Raw genomic sequence first — 19,684 nt, 5'->3', positions numbered from 1 at the left:
TAGTCGGTGTTAACTACAGGGATTTTAATCTGTTGCACCTGTCACTTCTAAAGCAGTTCCTTTTGTTTATTTGGCTTCTGTTTGCAGGTCTCTTCAGTGTCTAATTTCCGCCCTGACACAAGTGGGCAGAGGTGGTCTCTCATTTAGTTTCGCTTGTTCAGTCGTGCTGTGGGGAGGGAGGGGCACTGTAGACAAATATCACTGGCATGTGTGGGGAGCACTCGCAGTGTTCCGGCCACACTGGGCTTGCCCCCTCCTCACAGCGTGTGTGCTTTCCCCGTCCACACTGCTCAGGCTCCAGGTTGCTCTACAGGGAGTGGGCCCTGAGCTGTGTGCACTTCCCAGGCCCAAGCCACTCAGGTTCAGGTTCTCGGGTACTCCCCAAAGGCACAGGCTCAGTTGGACCTGCATTTTATTCCTTCCCTGGCCCGAGCAGCTCAGGCAGCCAGGAGCTTGACAAGCACATTCTCCCAGGGTGTGGTGCACCTTAATCCCCTCCGCGGTCCCAGCCTCAGTTTCCGCATGTGCCGATTGGGTGCGCCTTGTGTCCCTTCTGGGAAGCTGGTTTCTGGCTGCGACCCTCCCAGCGGATATGTCAACCATCCAGAATCTCAGAAGTCTTTGGTTAGAGACTGGAAGCCTGTTTGCAGTTTGGTAGGGGATGCCGTCCCTGGGGCCGAGTTTGTCTGTTTCCGGCTCTGGCTGGCGCCGCCTCCCCACTGCCTCCTGCCTCCAGCGGGGCATGGGCCGGTCTGCAGCCAGCTAGCTCTTCTCTGGTATTGCTCAGTCCTTTGTTCTGCAAACGGCCAGCAGTGCCTTTGGTTAGGGCTTTTCGCAGGTTAGTTCTCTCTCTCTTGCTATCCCACAGTTTTAAGTTGCTATCTCATGTTAGCTCCATCAGATTGCCGTCAGGGCTTTCAGGTCTGGTCCTTACCCTAAGCAATGCCGCCCGCTCCTCTCCGTTCAGCCCCCACTTGCTGGTGGCGGATGCGAGCATCTGGGGGTGCTTTTCTGCTGGGAGTTGCTTTTAGGCATATAGTCTGTGGGTTTTATTTATTTTTCCTCCCAGTTAGGTTGCCCTCCGAGATTCAAAAACTTCCCCCAGGCCCGCCAGTGAGAGGGTTTCCTGGTGTTTGGAAACTTCCTCTATTAAGACTCCCTTCCTGGGAGGGATCTCTACCCCTAACTCTTTTGGCTTTCTTTTTATCTTTTATATTTTGTCCTACCTCCTTTTGAAGACAATGGGCTGCTTTGCTTGGTGCCTGATGTCCTCTGCTAGTGATCAGAAGTTGTTTTGTGGAGTTTGCTCAGTGTACAAATGTTCTTTCAATGAATTTGTGGGGGAGAACGTGGTGTCCCCGTCCTATTCCTCCATCTTAGCTCCTCCTCAAAAATTCTTAAAGAGATGGGAATACCAGACCACCTCACCTGCCTCCTGAGAAACCTATATGCAGGTCAAGAAGCTACAGTTAGAACCAAAAATGGAACAACGGACTGGTTCCAAATTGGGAAACGAGTACGTCAAGGCTATATATTGTCACCCTACTTAGTTAACTTATATGCAGAGTATATCATGAGAAGTGCTGGGCCTGATGAATCACAAGCTGGAATCAAGATTGCCAGGAGAAATATCAATATGCAACTTCAGATATGCAGATGACACCACCCTTATGACAGAAAGTGAAGAGGAACTAAAGAGCCTCTTGATGATGGTGAATGAGGAGAGTGAAAAGCTGACAAAAACTGAGATCGTGGCATCCGGCCCCATCACTTCATGGCCAATAGAAGGGGGAAAAGTGAAAACAGTGACAGATTTTATTTTCTTTGGCTCCAAAATCACTGCAGATGGTGACTGCAGCCATGAAATTAAAAGGAGACACCACATGTCTTGGAAGCTTGCTCCCTGGAAGAAAAGCTTTGACCAACCTAGACAGCATATTATAAAGCAGAGACATCACTTTCCTAACAAAAGTCCATATAGTCAAAACTATGGTTTTTCTAGTGGTCATGTATGAATGTGAGAGTTGGACCATAAACAAGGCTGAGAGCCGAATAATTGATGCTATTGAACTGTGGTGTTGGAGAAGACTCTTGAGAGTCCCTTGGACTGCAAGGAGATGAAACCAGTCAATCCTAAAAAAAATCAACCTTGAATATTCATTGGAAGGACTGAAGCTCCAATGCTTTGGCCACCTGATATGAAGAGCCAACTCATCAGAAAAGACCCTGATGCTGGGAAAGATTGGAAGCAAAAAAGCAGAACCAGCCAACAGAGGGTGACATGGTTGGATGGTATCACCCACTCAATGGACATGAGTTTCAGCAAGCTCCAGAAATTGGTGATGTACAGGGAAGCCTGGCGTGCTACAGTCCATGGGGTTGCAAAGAGACAGACATGACTGAGTGACTGAACTGAACTGAATGGTCTAGTGGTTTTCCCTACTTTCTTCAATTTAAGTCTGAATTTGGCAATAAGGAGTTCTCCCGGTTTTGTTTTTGCTGACTGTATAGAGCGTCTCCATCTTTGGCTGCAAAGAATATAATCAGTCTAATTTCAGTGTTGACCATCTGGTGATGTCCATGTGTAGAGTCTTCTCTTCTGTTGTTGGAAGAGGGTGTTTGCTATGACCAGTGTATTCTCTTGACAAAACTGTTAGCCTTTGCCCTGGTTCATTCTGTACACCAGGCCAAATTTGCCTGTTATTCCAGATATCTCTTGACTTCCCACTTCTCTATTTCAATCCCCTATAATGAAAAGGACATCTTTTTTGGGTGTTAGGTCTAGAAAGTCTTGGAGGTCTTCATAGAACCGATCAACTTCAGCTTCTTCAGCATTATTGGTTGGGGAATAAACTTGGATTACCATGATATTGAATGGTTTGCCTTGGAAATGAACAGAGGTCATTCTGTCATTTTTGAGACTGCTTCCAAGTACTGCATTTCAGACTTTTTTGTTGACTATGATGGCTACACCATTTCTTCCAAGAGATTCTTGCCCACAGTAGTAGATATAATGGTCATCTGAGTTAAATTCAGCCATTCCAGTCCATTTTAGTTTGCTGATTCCTAAAATGTCAATGTTCACTCTTGCCATCTCCTGTTTGACCACTTCCAATTTGCCTTGATTCATGGACCTAACATTCCAGGTTCCTGTACAATATTGCTCTTTACAGCATCAGACTTTATTTCCATCACCCGTCACATCCACAACTGGTTGTTGTTTTTGCTTTGGCTCCATCTCTTCATTCTTTCTGGAGTTATTTCTCCACTGATCTCCAGTAGCATATTGGGTACCTACCAACCTGTGGAGTTTATCTTTCAGTGTCTTATCTTTTTGCCTTTTCATACTGTTCATGGAATTCTCAAGGCAAGAATACTCAAGTGGTTTGCCACTCCCTCTCCAGTGGACCACGTTTCATCAGAACTCTCCACCATGACCCATCTGTCTTGGGTGGCCCTACACAGCATGGCTCATAGTTTCATTGAGTTAGACAAGGCTGTGGTACATGTGATCAGATTGGTTAGTTTTCTGGGAAAAGATTAGGAGCATGTTTTATAGCCCGTTTCTCTCCCTATGCAAAAATCTCTGAGCCAAGGTTCTGGAACAGCACATGGGGACACTGGCAAGCTTCTTTGAGTGATATCCCAGCTCTAGGACCTAAATGGTCAGGGCCAGGGTTAGTAGCCTGAGGTTTTTTCAGGCACAGAACCACAACTTCATGAGCGTGGGCAAAGTGATCAGGGACCTTGATCTCAGTGCTCCATATCCAAGTTAGAGTCTCCTCCCATGTTTCAATCGCTCTTTCCTAGGCAAAGCAGCAGGGAGGTGGGGGCAGGATAAGAAATGCTTAAGTCCTGTTTCTCATGGGAAGAAAGCCCTCCAGCTGAGAGCTAGAGCTAGGTTGAACCCTGTGTTCTTGGCTGCACAAGTCCGGAATGGAATCTTCTTTACTGAGCTAGGAGAAGGAAAGGAGGGAGAAGATCTGTCGCAGGGCCCAAGAGGGGGCTTTTGTCTAATGCCTGGAAATCAACTGTCTGAGGAGACACACATGCTGACAAAGCAAGAGACTTTATTAGGAAGGGGCACCTGGGCAGAGAACAGTAGGGTAGGGGAACCCAGGAGAACTCTTCTGCCACGTGGCTTGCAGTCTCAGATTTTATGGTGATGGGATTAGTTTCTGGATTGTCTTTGACCAGTTATTTTGACTCAGGGTCCTTCTTGGTGGTGCACATGTTGCTCAGCCAAGATGGATTCCAGCAAGGGTTCTGGGAGGTGGTGGGACATGTGGCATCTCCTTTTGACCTTTTCCTGAACTCTTCTGGTTGGTGGTGGCTTGTTAGTTCCATGTTCCTTACCACTACCTCCTGTCCTAAAATAACTCATGCAAATGGTTACTATGGTGCCTGGCCAGGATTGGCAGTTCCAGTCAGTGTGTTTCCCCTAAGAGATCTCAATTCAAATACTAGAAATTCTTAGGGAATTTTTGTGGATTTTCTTGAGCTTCTATTTGCTCCTCAGACTACTCCCAGGGACTTTAATAATTCAAAGATAATTTTTATAATTTTCACAGGGGAGGGGGTGTCTGCAGAATGCCTCACACTGTCAGGCTGGAAGTTGATCAAAGTGTTATCTCTGAAAGAAGCTGAAGTTAAGGTACAGGAGAGAGAAATTTGTGGGGAGGCTACAAACCTGCTGGTACCAATAAGCACTGCTCTGAATTTACTCATTGTTTTAACTGGCCTTTTGTCAGCTCTAACAAAGGAACTTTGGTCTGGGCTTATCTCATACTTTGTCTGCCCCAGCTCCAGAACCAGCCATTTCTCTCAGAGGGGGCCCTGGTTACCTTTAGTGAGAACCAATATCTGGGTGCTTGACGTGTTCATAGCTACTGGCGTATCGTTTCTTCTAATCTAATGAATTGGACAGTCAGGAAATACATGCATCTATATGTGCACACAGCCTTTCCTTGGAAAAAACTTTCACATTAATACTTCCAATTTCAGTCCAAGACCGTAAGATTCATTTTATCCTTCCCCCTATTCATGTTTGTATGTCATTTCTCTGACACTGACAAACCTGGCTTTCATTTCCGTCAATATATTTACTTATTTGCTACATCATTTGGCCCCAACCAAGGCCCTCATCCCAGCCCTGCTTCCTCAGGCATGGCATGTACTTTGACACTTCTGAGTACCCACGTCCTCTCCCCACATTCCTATTTTACAAATTACAACTCAGATTATCAGGTTAGAAAAAGAATTTCAAATAGCCATAACTGTATCAGTGTAAATAGCTTAGAAGGGACACATGCTGAAGGATGGCCTGTAAAAATACTCAAATCATCTTATTCCCCTCAGATTTTCTTTTTATCACTCTTGTTTGACAAAGTACATACCATACCTCCTAGTTCCTTATTTAAAACTTACAACTATTTATTTGCAATAATTACAAATTAACAGGAAGGGGCAAAAATAGTACAGGGAGTCCCAGTTTCCCCCAGTGGTAAGATCTTACACATCACTATAGTCCAACTTCAAAACCAACATATAGACAATGGTGCAATACTGCTGACTAGACTATAGAGCTTATTTGGTTTCACCAGATTTTACATGCACTCCATTTGTGGGTTTTTTTGTGTAGCTCTATATAGTTTTAGCACAGATATGCATTCATGTAATCAACACCACAATCAAGAAATAGAACTGTTCTATCAGCATAAAGGAACTGCTTGTGTTGTTACCCTTTATAATCACCCATATCTCATAACCTCTCCAGTCCCTATCCCTGGTAACCATTAATCTGTTCTTCATTTTTATAATTTTTTCATTTCAAGAATTTATAATGTTATACATATGCAGTCATACAGTAGGTGACCTGTTGAGACTGACTTTTTTCATTCATCATAATACACTTGAGGTCCATCCAAGTTGTGTATATCAATATTCTGTTTCTTTACATTGCAGAGTAGTACCCATGGTGTGAATGGTTGGTTTAACTGCACACTCAACTGCAGGACATCTGGGTTGTTTCATTTGGTGCTATTACAAATAAAAGTGCTAATAACATCTTTATAGAAGTTTTTGTGCCAAAATAGGCTTTTATTTCTTTGGGATAGGTGTCCAGAGAAACAATTGCTGGGTAATAAAGAACATGTTTGTTTAACGATGTTTTCGATCCCTGGGTCAGGAAGGTCCCCTGGAGAAGGGAATGGCAACCCACTCCAGTATTCCTGCCTGGGGAATCCCTATGGACAGAGGAACCTGGCAGGCTACAGTCCATGGGGTCCAAAGAATCAGACATGACTGAGCAGCTAACACTTTCACTTTCATGTTTAACTTTATTAGAAGTTTCCAAACTCTTTTTTTCAGAGTGGCTTACCATTTTACATTTCATTCAGCAAGGTATGAGATATCCAGTTTGTATGCTCAACAGCATCTACTATTGTCACTATTTAAAAAAAATTTGGGCCACACCCTGAGGCATGTGGAACCTTAGGTCCCCAACTAGGGATCAAACCCATGCCCCCGGCATTAAAAGGCAGAGTCTCAATCACTGAACTGCCACGAAGTCCCCATTTTCACTATTATTTTCTTTAGCCATTCAGATAAGTACATAGTCATAATTCCTTGTGGTTTCAATTTGCATCCCCTGATTACTAATAAGATTCAATATTTTCTCCTATGCTTGCTTGCTATCCACATTCCCTCTTCAGTGCTATGTCTATTCATGTCTTCTCATTTTCTAATTGTATCATTTTTTCCTCTTGACTTTATATATTCTGGATTCATTGTGATAAATGGTTTGCAAGTGATTTCTCTCAATAACATCTTCCTCTTAAATTGTTTGCAGAGCAGAAGTTTTTCCTTTTGATAAAGTCCAGTATATTAACTTTTTCCTTTTAGGACTGTGCTTTTGGGGTGAAGGCCAAGAGCTTGTTGCCTAGCCCAAGATTAAAGATTTTTCTATGATTTTTTTCCCTAAAGGTTTTACAGTTTTACATCTTACACCTAACATCATGATACATTTTCAAATTTGTATAATGTGTACAGTTTAGGTCAAAGTTCCTTTTGTTTGCCAACTGCACCAACATGATTTGTTGAAAAGACTATCCTTCTTCAGTTGAATTGCTTCTGTACCTTTGTCAAAATTGATTGGGCTGTCTTGATCACTGCAGCTTTATAGTAAATTTTGAAGTCAGGTAACGTTAGTCCTCCCAATTTTTCTTCTTCAAAATAGATTTAGCCTAATTAATTTTATTCCTGGATATTTTCATTCTTCCTACAGGGAAAGAAAAGAACAGAGAACTGTGGCTGTGGGAAATGAGGGAAAATACAACATTTAGACTACATATGCCCTAGGAAAGTTCATGACCTTTTCTGGGTTCCGCTCCTAAGAGATGAAGTCTGACATCCAAATTATTATGGTACAGGTAGTTCTGGACTATACTTTGACATTTGAAAAGCAATAATTTAGGAAGAAATGGGAAGAAAAAACAAAAACCAACCCTTTATCACTGTTGTTGGCATTAGGACTTTCTTTGTCATCTTTCTAACTCCTTCAATTCCCACTGTAATTTCTAGTATGAGGTAGGCTTGGCTCTTTTCTGAAGACACACTTATCATTTGTGGTTATACATTGTAAGAAGGATGCAACAGAACTTTTTAAAGCTTGATTTCTGTTACATCCTAGGTCCTAAATGTTTCTGGAAAAACACATTTATATTATACTAGAAGTTCTTAGGGTCTAGGATCTGCTCAATAGGAATTTGCTTCAAGGTCAAATATGCCATAACTCATGTTTTTGGTTATAAAGAGCACCCACATAGATTCAACCTTTCCTAGGTATCTCAGAATACCTATTTTAGAGATCAGGAAGGAAGACACGAGATACATGCCTGTCAGTGGGGGCAAAAAGTATAGGTAGAGTCACTTCTTTCCACTGACCCTTGTGTACTTATTTGCTTGTCCAACATAAGCATCCTAACTACAAAATCAAACAGGAAATACTCTTCTTCCTTTAGCTTATTCCAGGGGAAAATGAACATTTAAGATATACTCCCCAGACATTTTATTATAGAATGTCCTTGCCAATGTACCTTTCACAGTCTTTAAAAAGCTTTCATATTCTACTTAAATCACCCTGCATCTGCTCTGTGTAGGCCAGTTCCAGGTAGGAGGGTTCATTAAGCCCCAATAAAACTTTCTGGAAGATGTTTTGTGTTTGTTTACTGCAGGCATAAGACACACCCACTGGGATATAAAAAGAGCTGCTCCCTCATCTTCCTACTCATCCTGTACGTGAAATTGCAGACCGTGTTTAATACAAATTGGAAGCAAAGCATTTTACCCCGTTCTGTCTCCTGCTTTATTCTAGAGAAGAAAGTTCTTGCAGAAGCTCTTCCTTTTCTTGTTGCAGCTCCTGCACATGCTGTTGGTTTTGCTCCAGTCTGTCCTCCAACCACTGTAGTAGAGGTCCACTGACCGCTGACATCTGACTACACAGATTCTTGGTAAACACTTCAACAGAAGCAAACCACAAGGACAACGTTCCACCATCAGCAGCCCCACACCAGGGAGTACAGGAAGAAGGGGAAGGAGAACATAGAAAAAGTACAGTAGCAGAACTGACAGACAGCTTTGGATGGGCAGCCAGGGAAAAGCAGGATAACTAAGCAAAGAAGATACCTATTCGGAGGTTACCCTGAACATCCCTGGACCCATAATCCAGAGGGAAGCCTGCCTATGCAGAGAGCAGAAAGATAACCAGCTTTTCACTCTCATAGCGAAAGGGCTAAGACCTCCAAAAGGGTCTCTTTCCCCAACTTTCAAGACTTTCCCACACTAATCCATAATCTATGCTGTCACCATAGATTGTGCTGTGCTTAGTCACTCAGTCGTGTCTGACTCTTTGCAACCCCTCAGACTGTAGCCCACCAGGATCCTCTGTCCATAGGAATTCTCCAGGCCAGAATAACTGGAGTGGGTAGCCGTTCCCTCCTCCAGAGGATCTTCCCAATCCGGAGATCAAACCCTGGTCTCCCGTGTGGCAGGTGGATTCCTTACCTTCTGAGCCACCAGGGAAGCCCCATTACTCTTGCCTATTTTTGAATTTCATATAAATGGAACTATAAATTATGTAACAGTTTACATGACGCTTCTTTCACTTGGCATAATGGTTTTGAGATTCATCAAGGTTGTTCATGTGATGATTTGATGATTTAGTTGCTAAGTCGTATCTGACTCTTGTGACCCCACGGACTGCAGTCTGCCAGGTTCCTCTGTCCATGGGATTCTCCAGGCAAGAATATTGGAGTGGGTTGCCATTTCCTTCTCCATCATATATCGGTAGTTTGTTCTTTTCATTTCTGAGCAATACTTTTTTGTATGGACGGATCACGCTTTGTTGATCCATTCGCCTACTGAAAGACGGCTGGGTGTTTCCACTTTTTGGCTATTGTGAATAATGCTGCTGCAAACATTCCAGTCTTCTTTGGGCAGCATGTATAGTATTCAGTTGTCCGCAGGGTTCAATAGAAAAGCTGGGGGAGGCATGCTTAGCGAGTGGCAAAGCTCTTGGGAAAGAAAACTCCACAGTAATTTGTACTCACCAATTCAGTTACTTCAGCTAAATTTGCTTTGGTCATGTGAGTATTTTACTGCTTATACTTTAGGAAAAAAAATCTTACCTGAGCCATTATGGATCTTGGTTACTGAGTCCAGATGTGTAAGGCTAAAGGGATAGGATAAAATAGATTAGTAGCAGAGCATCAATTCATCTAATCTGCCTGGCACAAGTCTGCTCCCAGAACAGATAAATATGGATCATTTAACTTTCCATTCTTGTTAAATTTTTCATGACTGGGGGGACGTACTTTCATTCCGAACACTGAAATAATTAAAAGAAATAATTCGGAAATTACTGTCTCTCACTGAAGGCGTCACACAGTACATGGGGTTAAGTTAGATGTTAATTTTTTCTAGCAACTAAAAAATTATCTTTGCCCTAGGAGGATGCAAAGTGCATCAGGAGAGAAACAAGTGGTAAAGAGACTGTTATCATACAAGGTGAGAAACCTGATGACTGCAAACTACCATAAAGGTTTTTCATAGGAGAGCGAAAAAGCAAAGGGGGCTTGCAGGTTGAGCTGCCAAAGATGACAGGACGGGAGGGAATGGGGACCAGGCCCTGAGAAGTAGGAAGATGAGCAGCGAGGGTCTTACCTGTGGATCCTCCTATACGCATCTTGTTCTTCTTGGCACAGGATCTTGGGCAGCTCAACTGCTGACTCAAGGCATACTTTCCCAATGGTTATGTGAGGTACAATATGAATTGGGATTTCAATTCTCTCATACCTAGAAGACAACCAGGTCAGGTCACGTCAGTTTTTGTTTCCAGCTTTATTGAGGTATCTTGAAGGCAGGAGAAGGGGATGACAGAGGATGAGATGGTTGGATGGCATCACCAACTCAATGGACATGAGTGTGAGTAAACTCTGAGAGTTGGTGATGGGCCTGGCATGCTGCAGTCAATGGGGTCACAAACAGTCAGACAAGACTGAGGGACTGAACTGAATTGATGCAAACAGCTGATTCACTGGAAAAGACCCTGATGCTGGGAAAGATTGAAGGCGGGAGGAGAAGGAGATGACAGAGGCTGAGATGGTTGGATGGCATCACCAACTCAATGGACATGACTTTGTGTAAACTCCGGGAGTTTGGATGGACAGGGAGGCCTGGGGAGCTGCGGTCCATGGGGTCGCAAAGAGTTGGACATGACTGAGCAACTGAACAGAACTGAACTTATTGAGGTATAATTGACAAATAATTGACAAATTATATAAGAAAAGAGAAAGAAAGAAAGTGAACTCACTCAGTTGTGTCCAACTCTCTGCGACCCCCTGGACTGTAGCCCACCAGGCTCCTCCATCCATGGAATTTTCTAGGCAAGAGTACTGGGGTGGGTTGCCATTTACTTCTCCAGGGAATCTTCCCAACCCAGGGTTCAAACCTGGGTCTCCTGCACTGCAGGCAGCACTTTACAGTCTGAGCCACCAGACAAATTATATATATATATATACACACACACATATATATGTGTGTGTGTATATATATATAATTCTTTCCACCATAACCCAGGTGGAGTTAGCTTGATGGTCTTTCCGGTTCATGGGCATCTTTTTCAGTTGCCATTACTGTAAATATGTGGGCCAGGAGGTTCCAAACAGTCACAGAAAAAGCAACTAAGAAATAACAACTGCAGACAAAAAAAGGGGGAGAACCAATGGGAACGGCAGACCTCTTAAGATTCATTTTATCTGAAGAAGCAGCCCTGAGGAGGTGAAAGAGGAAAGAACTGGAATCAGGAATGGCTCTTTCTCAGAAACAGCTGACATTCAAGGATGTGGCCATTGAATTCACTCAGGAGGAGTGGGAATGCCTGGACCCTGTTCAGAGGGCCCTGTACAGGGGTGTGATGTGGGAGACCTATAGGAACCTGGTCTCTGTGAAAATATAGATTACTATGAGCAATCACGGGCGCAGGAGGGCCGAGAGGAGCTACTCCACGTTCAAGGTCAGGAGGAGCAGCTGTGAGAAGATACCCCTCGTCCATGGTAAGGGGCAGTGGCTGCGCTTTGCTGAAACAGCCAGGAAGAGATACCCCACGTCCAAGGTAAGAGAAACCCAAGTAAGACAGTAGGTGTTGCAAGAGTGCATCAGAGGGCTAATAGACTGAAACCATATTCACAGAAAACTAGCCAATCTGATCACACGGACCACAGCCTTGTCTAACTCAATGAAACTAAGCCATGCCGTCTGGGGTCACCCAAGACAGACGGGTCATGGTGGAGAGGTCTGACAGAATGTGGTCCACTGGAAAAGAGAATGGCAAATCACTTCAGTATTCTTGCCTTGAGAACCCCATGAACAGTATGAAAAGGCAAAATGATAGGATACTGAAAGAGGAATTCACCAGGTCAGTAGGTGTTCAATATGCTACTGGAGATCAATGGAGAAATAACTCCAGAAAGAATGAAGGTATGGAGCCAAAGCAAAAACAATACCCAGTTGTGGATGTGACTGGTGATAGAAGCAAGGTCCAATGCTGTAAAGAGCAATATTGCATAGGAACCTGGAATGTTAGGACCATGAATCAAGGCAAATTGGAAGCGGTCAAACAGGAGATGGCAAGAGTGAACATTGACATTCTAGGAATCAGCGAACTAAAATGGACTGGAATGGGTGAATTTAACTCAGATGACCATTATATCTGCTACTGTGGACTGGAATCCCTTAGAAGAAATGGAGTAGCCATCAGGGTCAACAAAAGAATCCAAAATGCAGTGCTTGGATGTAATCTCAACAATGACAGAATGATCTCTGTTTCCAAGGCAAACCATTCAATATCATGGTAATCCAAGCCTATGCCCCAACCAGTAATGCTGAAGAAGCTGAAGTTGAACGGTTCTATTAAGACCTACAAGACCTTTTAGAACTAACACTCAAAAAAGATGTCCTTTTCATTATCAGGGACTGGAATGCAAAAGTAGGTAGTCAGGAAACACCTGGAGTAACAGGCAAATTTAGCCTTGGAGTACAGAATGAAGCAGGGCAAAGGCTAATCGAGTTTTGCCAAGAGAACACACTGGTCATGGCAAACACCCTCTTCCAACAACACGAGAGAAGACTCTTCACATAGACATCACCAGATGGTCAACACCAAAATCAGACTGATTACAGTCTTTGCAGCCAAAGATGCAGAAGCTCTATACAGTCAGCAAAAACAAGACTGGGAGCTGACTGTGGCTCAGATCATGAACCAAATTCAGACTTAAATTGAAGAAAGTAGGGAAAACCACTAGACCATTCAGCTATGACCTAAATCAAATCCCTTATGACTATACAGTAGAAGTGAGAAATAGATTTAAGGGACTAGATCTGATAGACAGAGTGCCTGATGAACTATGGATGGAGGTTTGTAACATTGTGGAGACAGGGATTAAGACCACCCCCATGGAAAAGAAATGCAAAAAAGCAAAATGGCTGTCTGAGGAGGCCTTACAAATAGCTGTGAAAAGAAGAGAAGTGAAAAGCAAAGGAGAAAAAGAAAGATATTCCCATCTGAATGCAGGGTTCCAAAGAATAGCAAGGAGAGATAAAAAAAGAAAAAGCCTTCCTCAGCGATCAATGCAAAGAAATAGAGGAAAACAACAGAATGGGAAAGACTAGACATCTCTTCAAGAAAATTAGAGATACCAAGGGAATATTTCATGCAAAGATGGGCAAATAAAGGACAGAAAATGGTATGGACCTAACAGAAGCAGGAGATATTAAGAAGAGGTGGTAAGAATACACAAAAGAACTGTACAAAAAAAATCTTCACAACCCAGATAATCACGATGGTGTGATCACTCACCTAGAGCCAGACGTCCTGGAATGTGAAGTCAGGTGGGCCTTAGAAAGCATCACTACAAACAAAGCTAGTGGAAGTGATGGAATTCCAGTTGAGCTATTTCAAATCCTGAAAGATGATGCTGTGAAAGTGCTGCACTCAATATGCCAGCAAATTTGGAAAACTCCGCAGTGGCCACAGGACTGGTAAAGGTCAGTTTTCATTCCACTCCCAAAGAAAGGTAATGCCAAAGAATGCTTGAACTACCACACAATTGCACTCTTCTCACAAGCTAGTAAAGTAAAGCTCAAAATTCTCCAAGCCAGGCTTCAACAGTATGTGAACTATGAACTTCCAGATGTTCAAGTTGGTTTTAGAAAAGGCAGAGGAACCAGAGATCAAATTGCCAACATCTGCTGGATCATCAAAAAAAGCAAGAGAGTTCCAGAAAAACACCTATTTCTGCTTTATTGACTATGCCAAAGTCTTTGACTGTGTGGATCACAATGAACTGTGGAAAATTCTTCAAGAGATGGGAATACCAAACCATCTGATCTGTCTCTTGAGAAACCTGTATGCAGGTCAGGAAGCAACCATTAGAACTGGACATGGAACAACAGACTGGTTCCAAATAGGAAAAGGAGTACGTCAAGGCTGTATATTGTCACCCTGCTTATTTAACTTACATGCAGAGTACATCATGAGAAACGTGGGGCTGGAAGAAGCACAAGCTGGAATCAAGATTGCCGGGAGAAATATCAATAACCTCAGACATGCAGATGACACCACCCTTATGGCAGAAAGTGAAGAGGAACTAAAAAGCCTCTTGATGAAAGTGAAAGAGGAGAGTGAAAAAGTTGGCTTAAAGCTCAACATTCAGAAAACTAAGATCATGGCATCTGGTTCCATCACTTCATGGCAAATAGATGGGGAGACAGTGGGAGCAGTGTCAGACTTTACTTTTGGGGGCTCCAAAATCACTGCAGATGGTGATTGCAGCCATGAAATTAAAAGATGCTTGCTCCTTGGAAGGAAAGTTATGACCAACCTAGATAGCATATTAAAAAACAGAGACATTACTTTGCTAACAAAGGTCTGTCTAGTCAAGGCTATGGTTTTTCCAGTGGTCATGTATGGATGTGAAAGCTGGGCTGTGAAGAAAGCTGAGTGCCGAAATTTTGACGCTTTTGAATTGTGGTGTTGGAGAAAACTCTTGAGAGTCCCTTGGACTGCAAGGAGATCCAACCAGTCTATCCTAAAGGAGATCAGTCCTGGGTGTTCATTGGAAGGACTGAAGCTGAAACTCCAATACTTTGGCCACCTCATTCGAAGAGTTGATTCATTGGAAAAGACCCTGATGCTGGGAGGGATTGAGGGCAGGAGGAGAAGGGGAAGACAGAGGATGAGATGCCTGGATGGCATCACTGACTTGATGGACATGGGTTTGGGTAGACTCCAGGAGTTGGTGATGGACAGGGAGGCCTGGTGTGCTGCAATTCATGGGGTTGCAAAGAGTTGGACACGACTGAACGGAACTGATGTAATTCTTATTTGTCGTATATACCTATATTTCCTAAGGTGTAAATTTGTATAAACTGACATTATGATATATATACATACACACTGTGAAACGAGCAACACACTCAAGTGCATTAACATATCTATCAGCTCACATAAGTACCATTTCTGTGCTGATTTAAGATCTCCCTTAACAAATTTCAAGTAGATACTCACCATGTTGACATTAGATCTCCCAAACTCGTACCCTTAGACATACACTTCCTCATTTTCCCCTCTACCACCCCTGCCATCACCATTCTCCTCTCTAGGTCTAGTAGTTTGACGGGTTTAGATTCCACATGTAAGTAAGAGCATTGTTTTTTTGTTCTTTGCTCAGTTGTGTCCAGCTCTTTGTGACCCCATGGACTATAGCATGCCAGGCTTCCCTGTCCTTCACTATCTCCCCGAGTTTGCTCAAACTCATGTCCATTGAGTTGCTGATGCCATCCAACCATCTCATCCTCTGTTGCCCCCTTCTCCTCCCACCTTCAATCTTTCCCAGCATCAGGGTCTTTTCCAATGACTTGGCTCTTCATATCAGGTGGCCAAAGTATTGGAGCTTCAGCTTCAGGATCAGTCCTTCCAGGGAATATTCAGGGTTCACTGTCTTTAGGATTGACTGGTTTCATCACCTTGCTGTCCAAGAGACTCTTTCAAGAGTCTTTTCCAGCACCACAATTTGAAAGCATCTATTCTCTGGTGCTCAGCCTTCTTTATGGCCCAACTCTCACATCTGTACATGACTACTGCAAAAACTATAGCTTTGACTCTACGGATTTTGTTGGTAAAGTGATGTCTGCTTTTTAATATGCTGTTTAGGTTTGTCATAGCTTTCCTTCAAAGGAGCAAGAGGTCTTTTAATTTCATGGCTGCAGTCACCATCTGCAGTAATTTTGGAACACAAAAAACAAAATCTGTCACTGCTTCTACTTTTATCCCTTCTATTTGTCATGAAGTGATAGGACTGGATGCCATGATCTTTGACACACATTTAGGTTGTTTTCATTCCTTGACTACTGTGAGTAATGCTGCGATGAACATGGGACCCCAGATATTATTTTGAGACCCTGATTTCACTTCCTTTGGATATATACCAAGAAGTTGGTAAGTTTTTAATGCTGAGTTGTCATAATCAGAAGTTTTCTATAGTTTTAATAGAAATTTTTGGACATGGTATGCTTCAAACATTAAATATTCCTGTAACTCATTTAGTAACTCCAAAGGGGATATGGTTCAAACTGAGTTCATGTGGGGAGCAATTTGGAAGTACATTTGCAGAGCCAGTATTCTCATAGAAAATAAAGTCCTTATACTCATTCCCCAGACAAGGGAAATAGCTTATTAATACTGTTTTCAGAAAGTTGCCAATTAGGTGGAACACACTGATCACAAAGCTTGGGGAAAGAAGAACTGGAGATTCTTCAATGGCTCCATCAGCTTTGTTACGTGGAAGGGATTACTTACACAAATAGTCACTTGTTCTAATTCAGTGTTCACCTGATTTCCCATTTTCTCCCCTGGAAGGAAATAGGTATGTAATATACAAATATTTCCATTTTCATGCTAGGGTAGGCTTGTTACTCCAAGGCCAACCAATCTACCTCTAAATACATCTCACCCCGAATACACCTAATCTCCACCTAACAGTGGGTTCAATGGAGTGTCCAAAGTTGAGGGTCCCTGGCACTCTGACCTCATTGGCCCAGAGTTGTACCTCGACATAAGATCTAGCTCCCTTCTCTCTCTGTCTCACCCAGCAGAATATGTCTGGCCCCCTTACCACTTCTCTTCAAAATAACATTAGATCTCTGAGCCAGAGAAATTCTGCAAGTAAAACAAATAAAGGTATCCAAACTGGAAAGAATGAAGTCAAACTCTGTTTGCAGAAGCCTTAGTCTTGTATGTAGAAAAACCTTAATACTCCATCACCTCACCCCAAAAAACCTATTATGGCCCCACATCTGAAAGCTCTAGATGGGAAACGCTTCCTGGACACAGGCACATTCTTGTGGCTTGAAGAGATTCTTGACTTCTGGCAGCCTAACTCCTATCTCTGTCTCTGTCTTCATGTGGCCTCCAATATCTGTGCACTTGGGAGGTGATTAGGCCATGACGTTGGAGTCCTCATGAATGGGGTCAGGTAACATCTTTATAAAAGAGGGTATTTTTCAATAATCTCTCTTCTGCTTTTTGGATCTCTGATCCTTTCACCAGTACCACCTGTCTTGATTATTATAGCTTAATAGCATCTCAGTATCTGGGAATGTGATTCCTCCAAATTTATACATATATCACCAGATCTTTTTGGCTATTAAGGTTCTTTTGACTTTTCATAAAATTTTAGAATAGCAGGTCTGATCTCAAAAAAAAATTTTTTTTACTCTGAAAGTTTTATTGGCTCATAAGACCTTTGCATATAAAAGAAACACCCAAAACACTATGCAGTATTAAACCACAATTACATTTTTTTCTGCTGGGAATTTTATTGCTATTAAATCTACAGCTTTGAGGAGAATTGATATGTTTGCTGCTCTGATTCTTCTAACACATGAACATAGTGTATCTCTCTATTTATTTAGATCTTTGACTTTATTCATGAGTTTTGAATCATTCAACATACAAATCCTGTATGTGTTCCTTCTATTGCACACAACATGACTGACTATATGAGTTTAGCAAGGTCATAAAGTACAAGATTAACACAGACACAGATCAGTTTCTATATGCTAGCAATGAACATATGTACAGGGAAGTTTTTTAAAATGTCATTCAAAATCTCTCTCCACAAAATGAAGTATATATAGGTTGTTTCCATGTCTTTTTTGTTGTTCACTCAGTCATGCCCGATTCTTTGCAACCCCCTGGACTGCAGCATGCCAGGCTTGCCTGTCCTTCAATGTGTCCCAGAGTTTCGTCAAACTCATGTCCATCGAGTTGATGATGCCATCCAACCATCTCATCCTCTGTCGCCGTCATCTCCTCCTGCCCTCAATCTTTCCCAGCATCAGGGTCTTTTCCAATGAACTGGCTCTTTGCATCAGGTGGCTAAAGTATTAGAGCTTCAACTTCAGTCCTTCCAATGAATATTCAGGATTGATTTCCTTTAGTATTGATTGGTTTGATCTACTTGCTGTTCAAGGGACTCTCAAGAGTCTTCTCCAACAACACAGTTCTAAAGCAGCAATTTGTCGGCGCTCAGACTTCTTTATGGTCCAACTCTCACATCCATACATGACTACTGGAAAAAACATACCTTTGACTATATGGACCTCTATCGGCAAAGTGATGTCTCTGTTTTTTAATATGCTGTCTAGGTTTGTCATTGCTTTTCTTCCAAGGAACATGCATCTTTTAATTTCATGGCTGCAGTCACCATCTGCAGTGATTTTGGAGCCCACGAAAATATGGTCTGTCTCACTGTTTCCATTTTTTCTCCAACAATTTACCATAAAGTATGGCACTGGATGCCATGATCTTAGTTTTCTGAATGTTAAGCTTTAAGCCAACTTTTTCACTCTCCTCTTTCACTTTCATCAAGAGGCTCTTTAGTTCCTCTTCACTTTCTGCCATAAGGGTGGTGTCATCTGCATATCTGAGGTTATTGGTATTTCTCCTGGCAATCTTGATTCCAGCTTGTGCTTCATCCAGCCTGGTATTTCACATGATGTACTCTGCATATAAGTTAAATAAGCAGGGTGACAGTATACAGCCATGATGTACTCCTTTCCCAATTTGGAACCAGTCTGTTGTTCCATGTCTGGTTCTAACTGTTGTTTCTTGACCTGCATACAGGTTTCTCAGGAAACAAGCAAGGTGGTCTGGTATTCCCATCTCTCTAAGAATTTTCCACAGTTTGTTGTGATCCAGACAGTCAAAGCCTTTCACGTAGTCAATGAACTAGAGTAGATGCTTTTCTGGAATTCCCTTGCTTTTTCTATGATCCAATGGATGTTGGAAATTTGATCTCTAGTTCTTCTGCCTTTTCTAAATCCAGCTTGTACATCTAGAAGTTATTGGTTCACATGCAGTTCAAGCCTAGCTTGAAGGATTTTCAGCATGACCTTGCTAGCATCTGAAATGAGTGCAATTGTGTGGTAGTTTGAGCATTCTTTGGCATTGCCCTTCTTTGGAATTGGAATGAAAACTAACCTTTTCCAGTCCTCTGGCCACTACTGAGTGTTCCAAATTTTCTGGCATATTGAGTGCAGCACTTTAACAGCATCATCTTTTAGAATTTGAAAAAGCTCAGCTGGAGTTCCATCACCTCCACTAACTTTGTTCCTAGTGATGCTTCTTAAGGCCCACTTGACTTCACATTCCAGGATGTGTGGCTCTAGGTGAGTGATCACACCATCGTGGTTATCTGGGTCATTAAGATCTTTTTTGTACATTTCTTCTGTGTATTCTTGCCACCTCTTCTTAATATCTTCTGCTTTTATTAGGTCCTTGCCATTTCTGTCCCTTATTGTGCCAATCTTTGCATGCAATGTTCCCTTGGAATCTCTAATTTTCTTTAAGATATCTCTGATCTTTCCCATTTTATTTTTTTCCTCTATTCCCTTGCAGTGATCACTGAGGATGCTGTTCTTATCTCTCCTTGCTATTCTTTGGAACTCTGCATTTAGATGGTATATATTTCCTTTTCTCCTTTGCCTTTTGCCTCTCTTCTTTTCTCAGCTATTTGTAAGGCCTCCTCAGACAACCAGCCTTGTTGCGTTTCTTTTTCTTTAGGAT

General features: G+C 42.4%; 1 protein-coding gene across 3 annotated transcripts in view; it reads right to left on the bottom strand.

The window, feature by feature from the left end:
• Window positions 1-6,318: 6,318 nt before the first annotated feature.
• BRCC3 (BRCA1/BRCA2-containing complex subunit 3) overlaps window positions 6,319-19,684 on the bottom strand; it is a 60,482-nt gene continuing 47,116 nt past the window's right edge. For all 3 annotated transcript variants that reach the window (XM_065916610.1, XM_065916608.1, XM_065916609.1), the window contains 4 exons: window positions 10,222-10,353; window positions 9,687-9,730; window positions 8,348-8,517; window positions 6,319-7,279 (listed from right to left, as the gene is read on the bottom strand). In XM_065916610.1, coding sequence (XP_065772682.1) covers window positions 8,366-8,517; window positions 9,687-9,730; window positions 10,222-10,353 — 328 coding nt within the window. In that variant the 3' untranslated portion in view covers window positions 6,319-7,279; window positions 8,348-8,365. The remainder of the gene's footprint in view (window positions 7,280-8,347; window positions 8,518-9,686; window positions 9,731-10,221; window positions 10,354-19,684) is intronic.

Source organism: Muntiacus reevesi, chromosome X (genome assembly GCF_963930625.1).
Source record: "Muntiacus reevesi chromosome X, mMunRee1.1, whole genome shotgun sequence".
Classification (NCBI taxonomy): Eukaryota; Metazoa; Chordata; class Mammalia; order Artiodactyla; family Cervidae; genus Muntiacus; species Muntiacus reevesi.
Note: the sequence above shows the minus strand (reverse complement) of the source record. Positions and strands in the feature narration are given on the sequence as shown.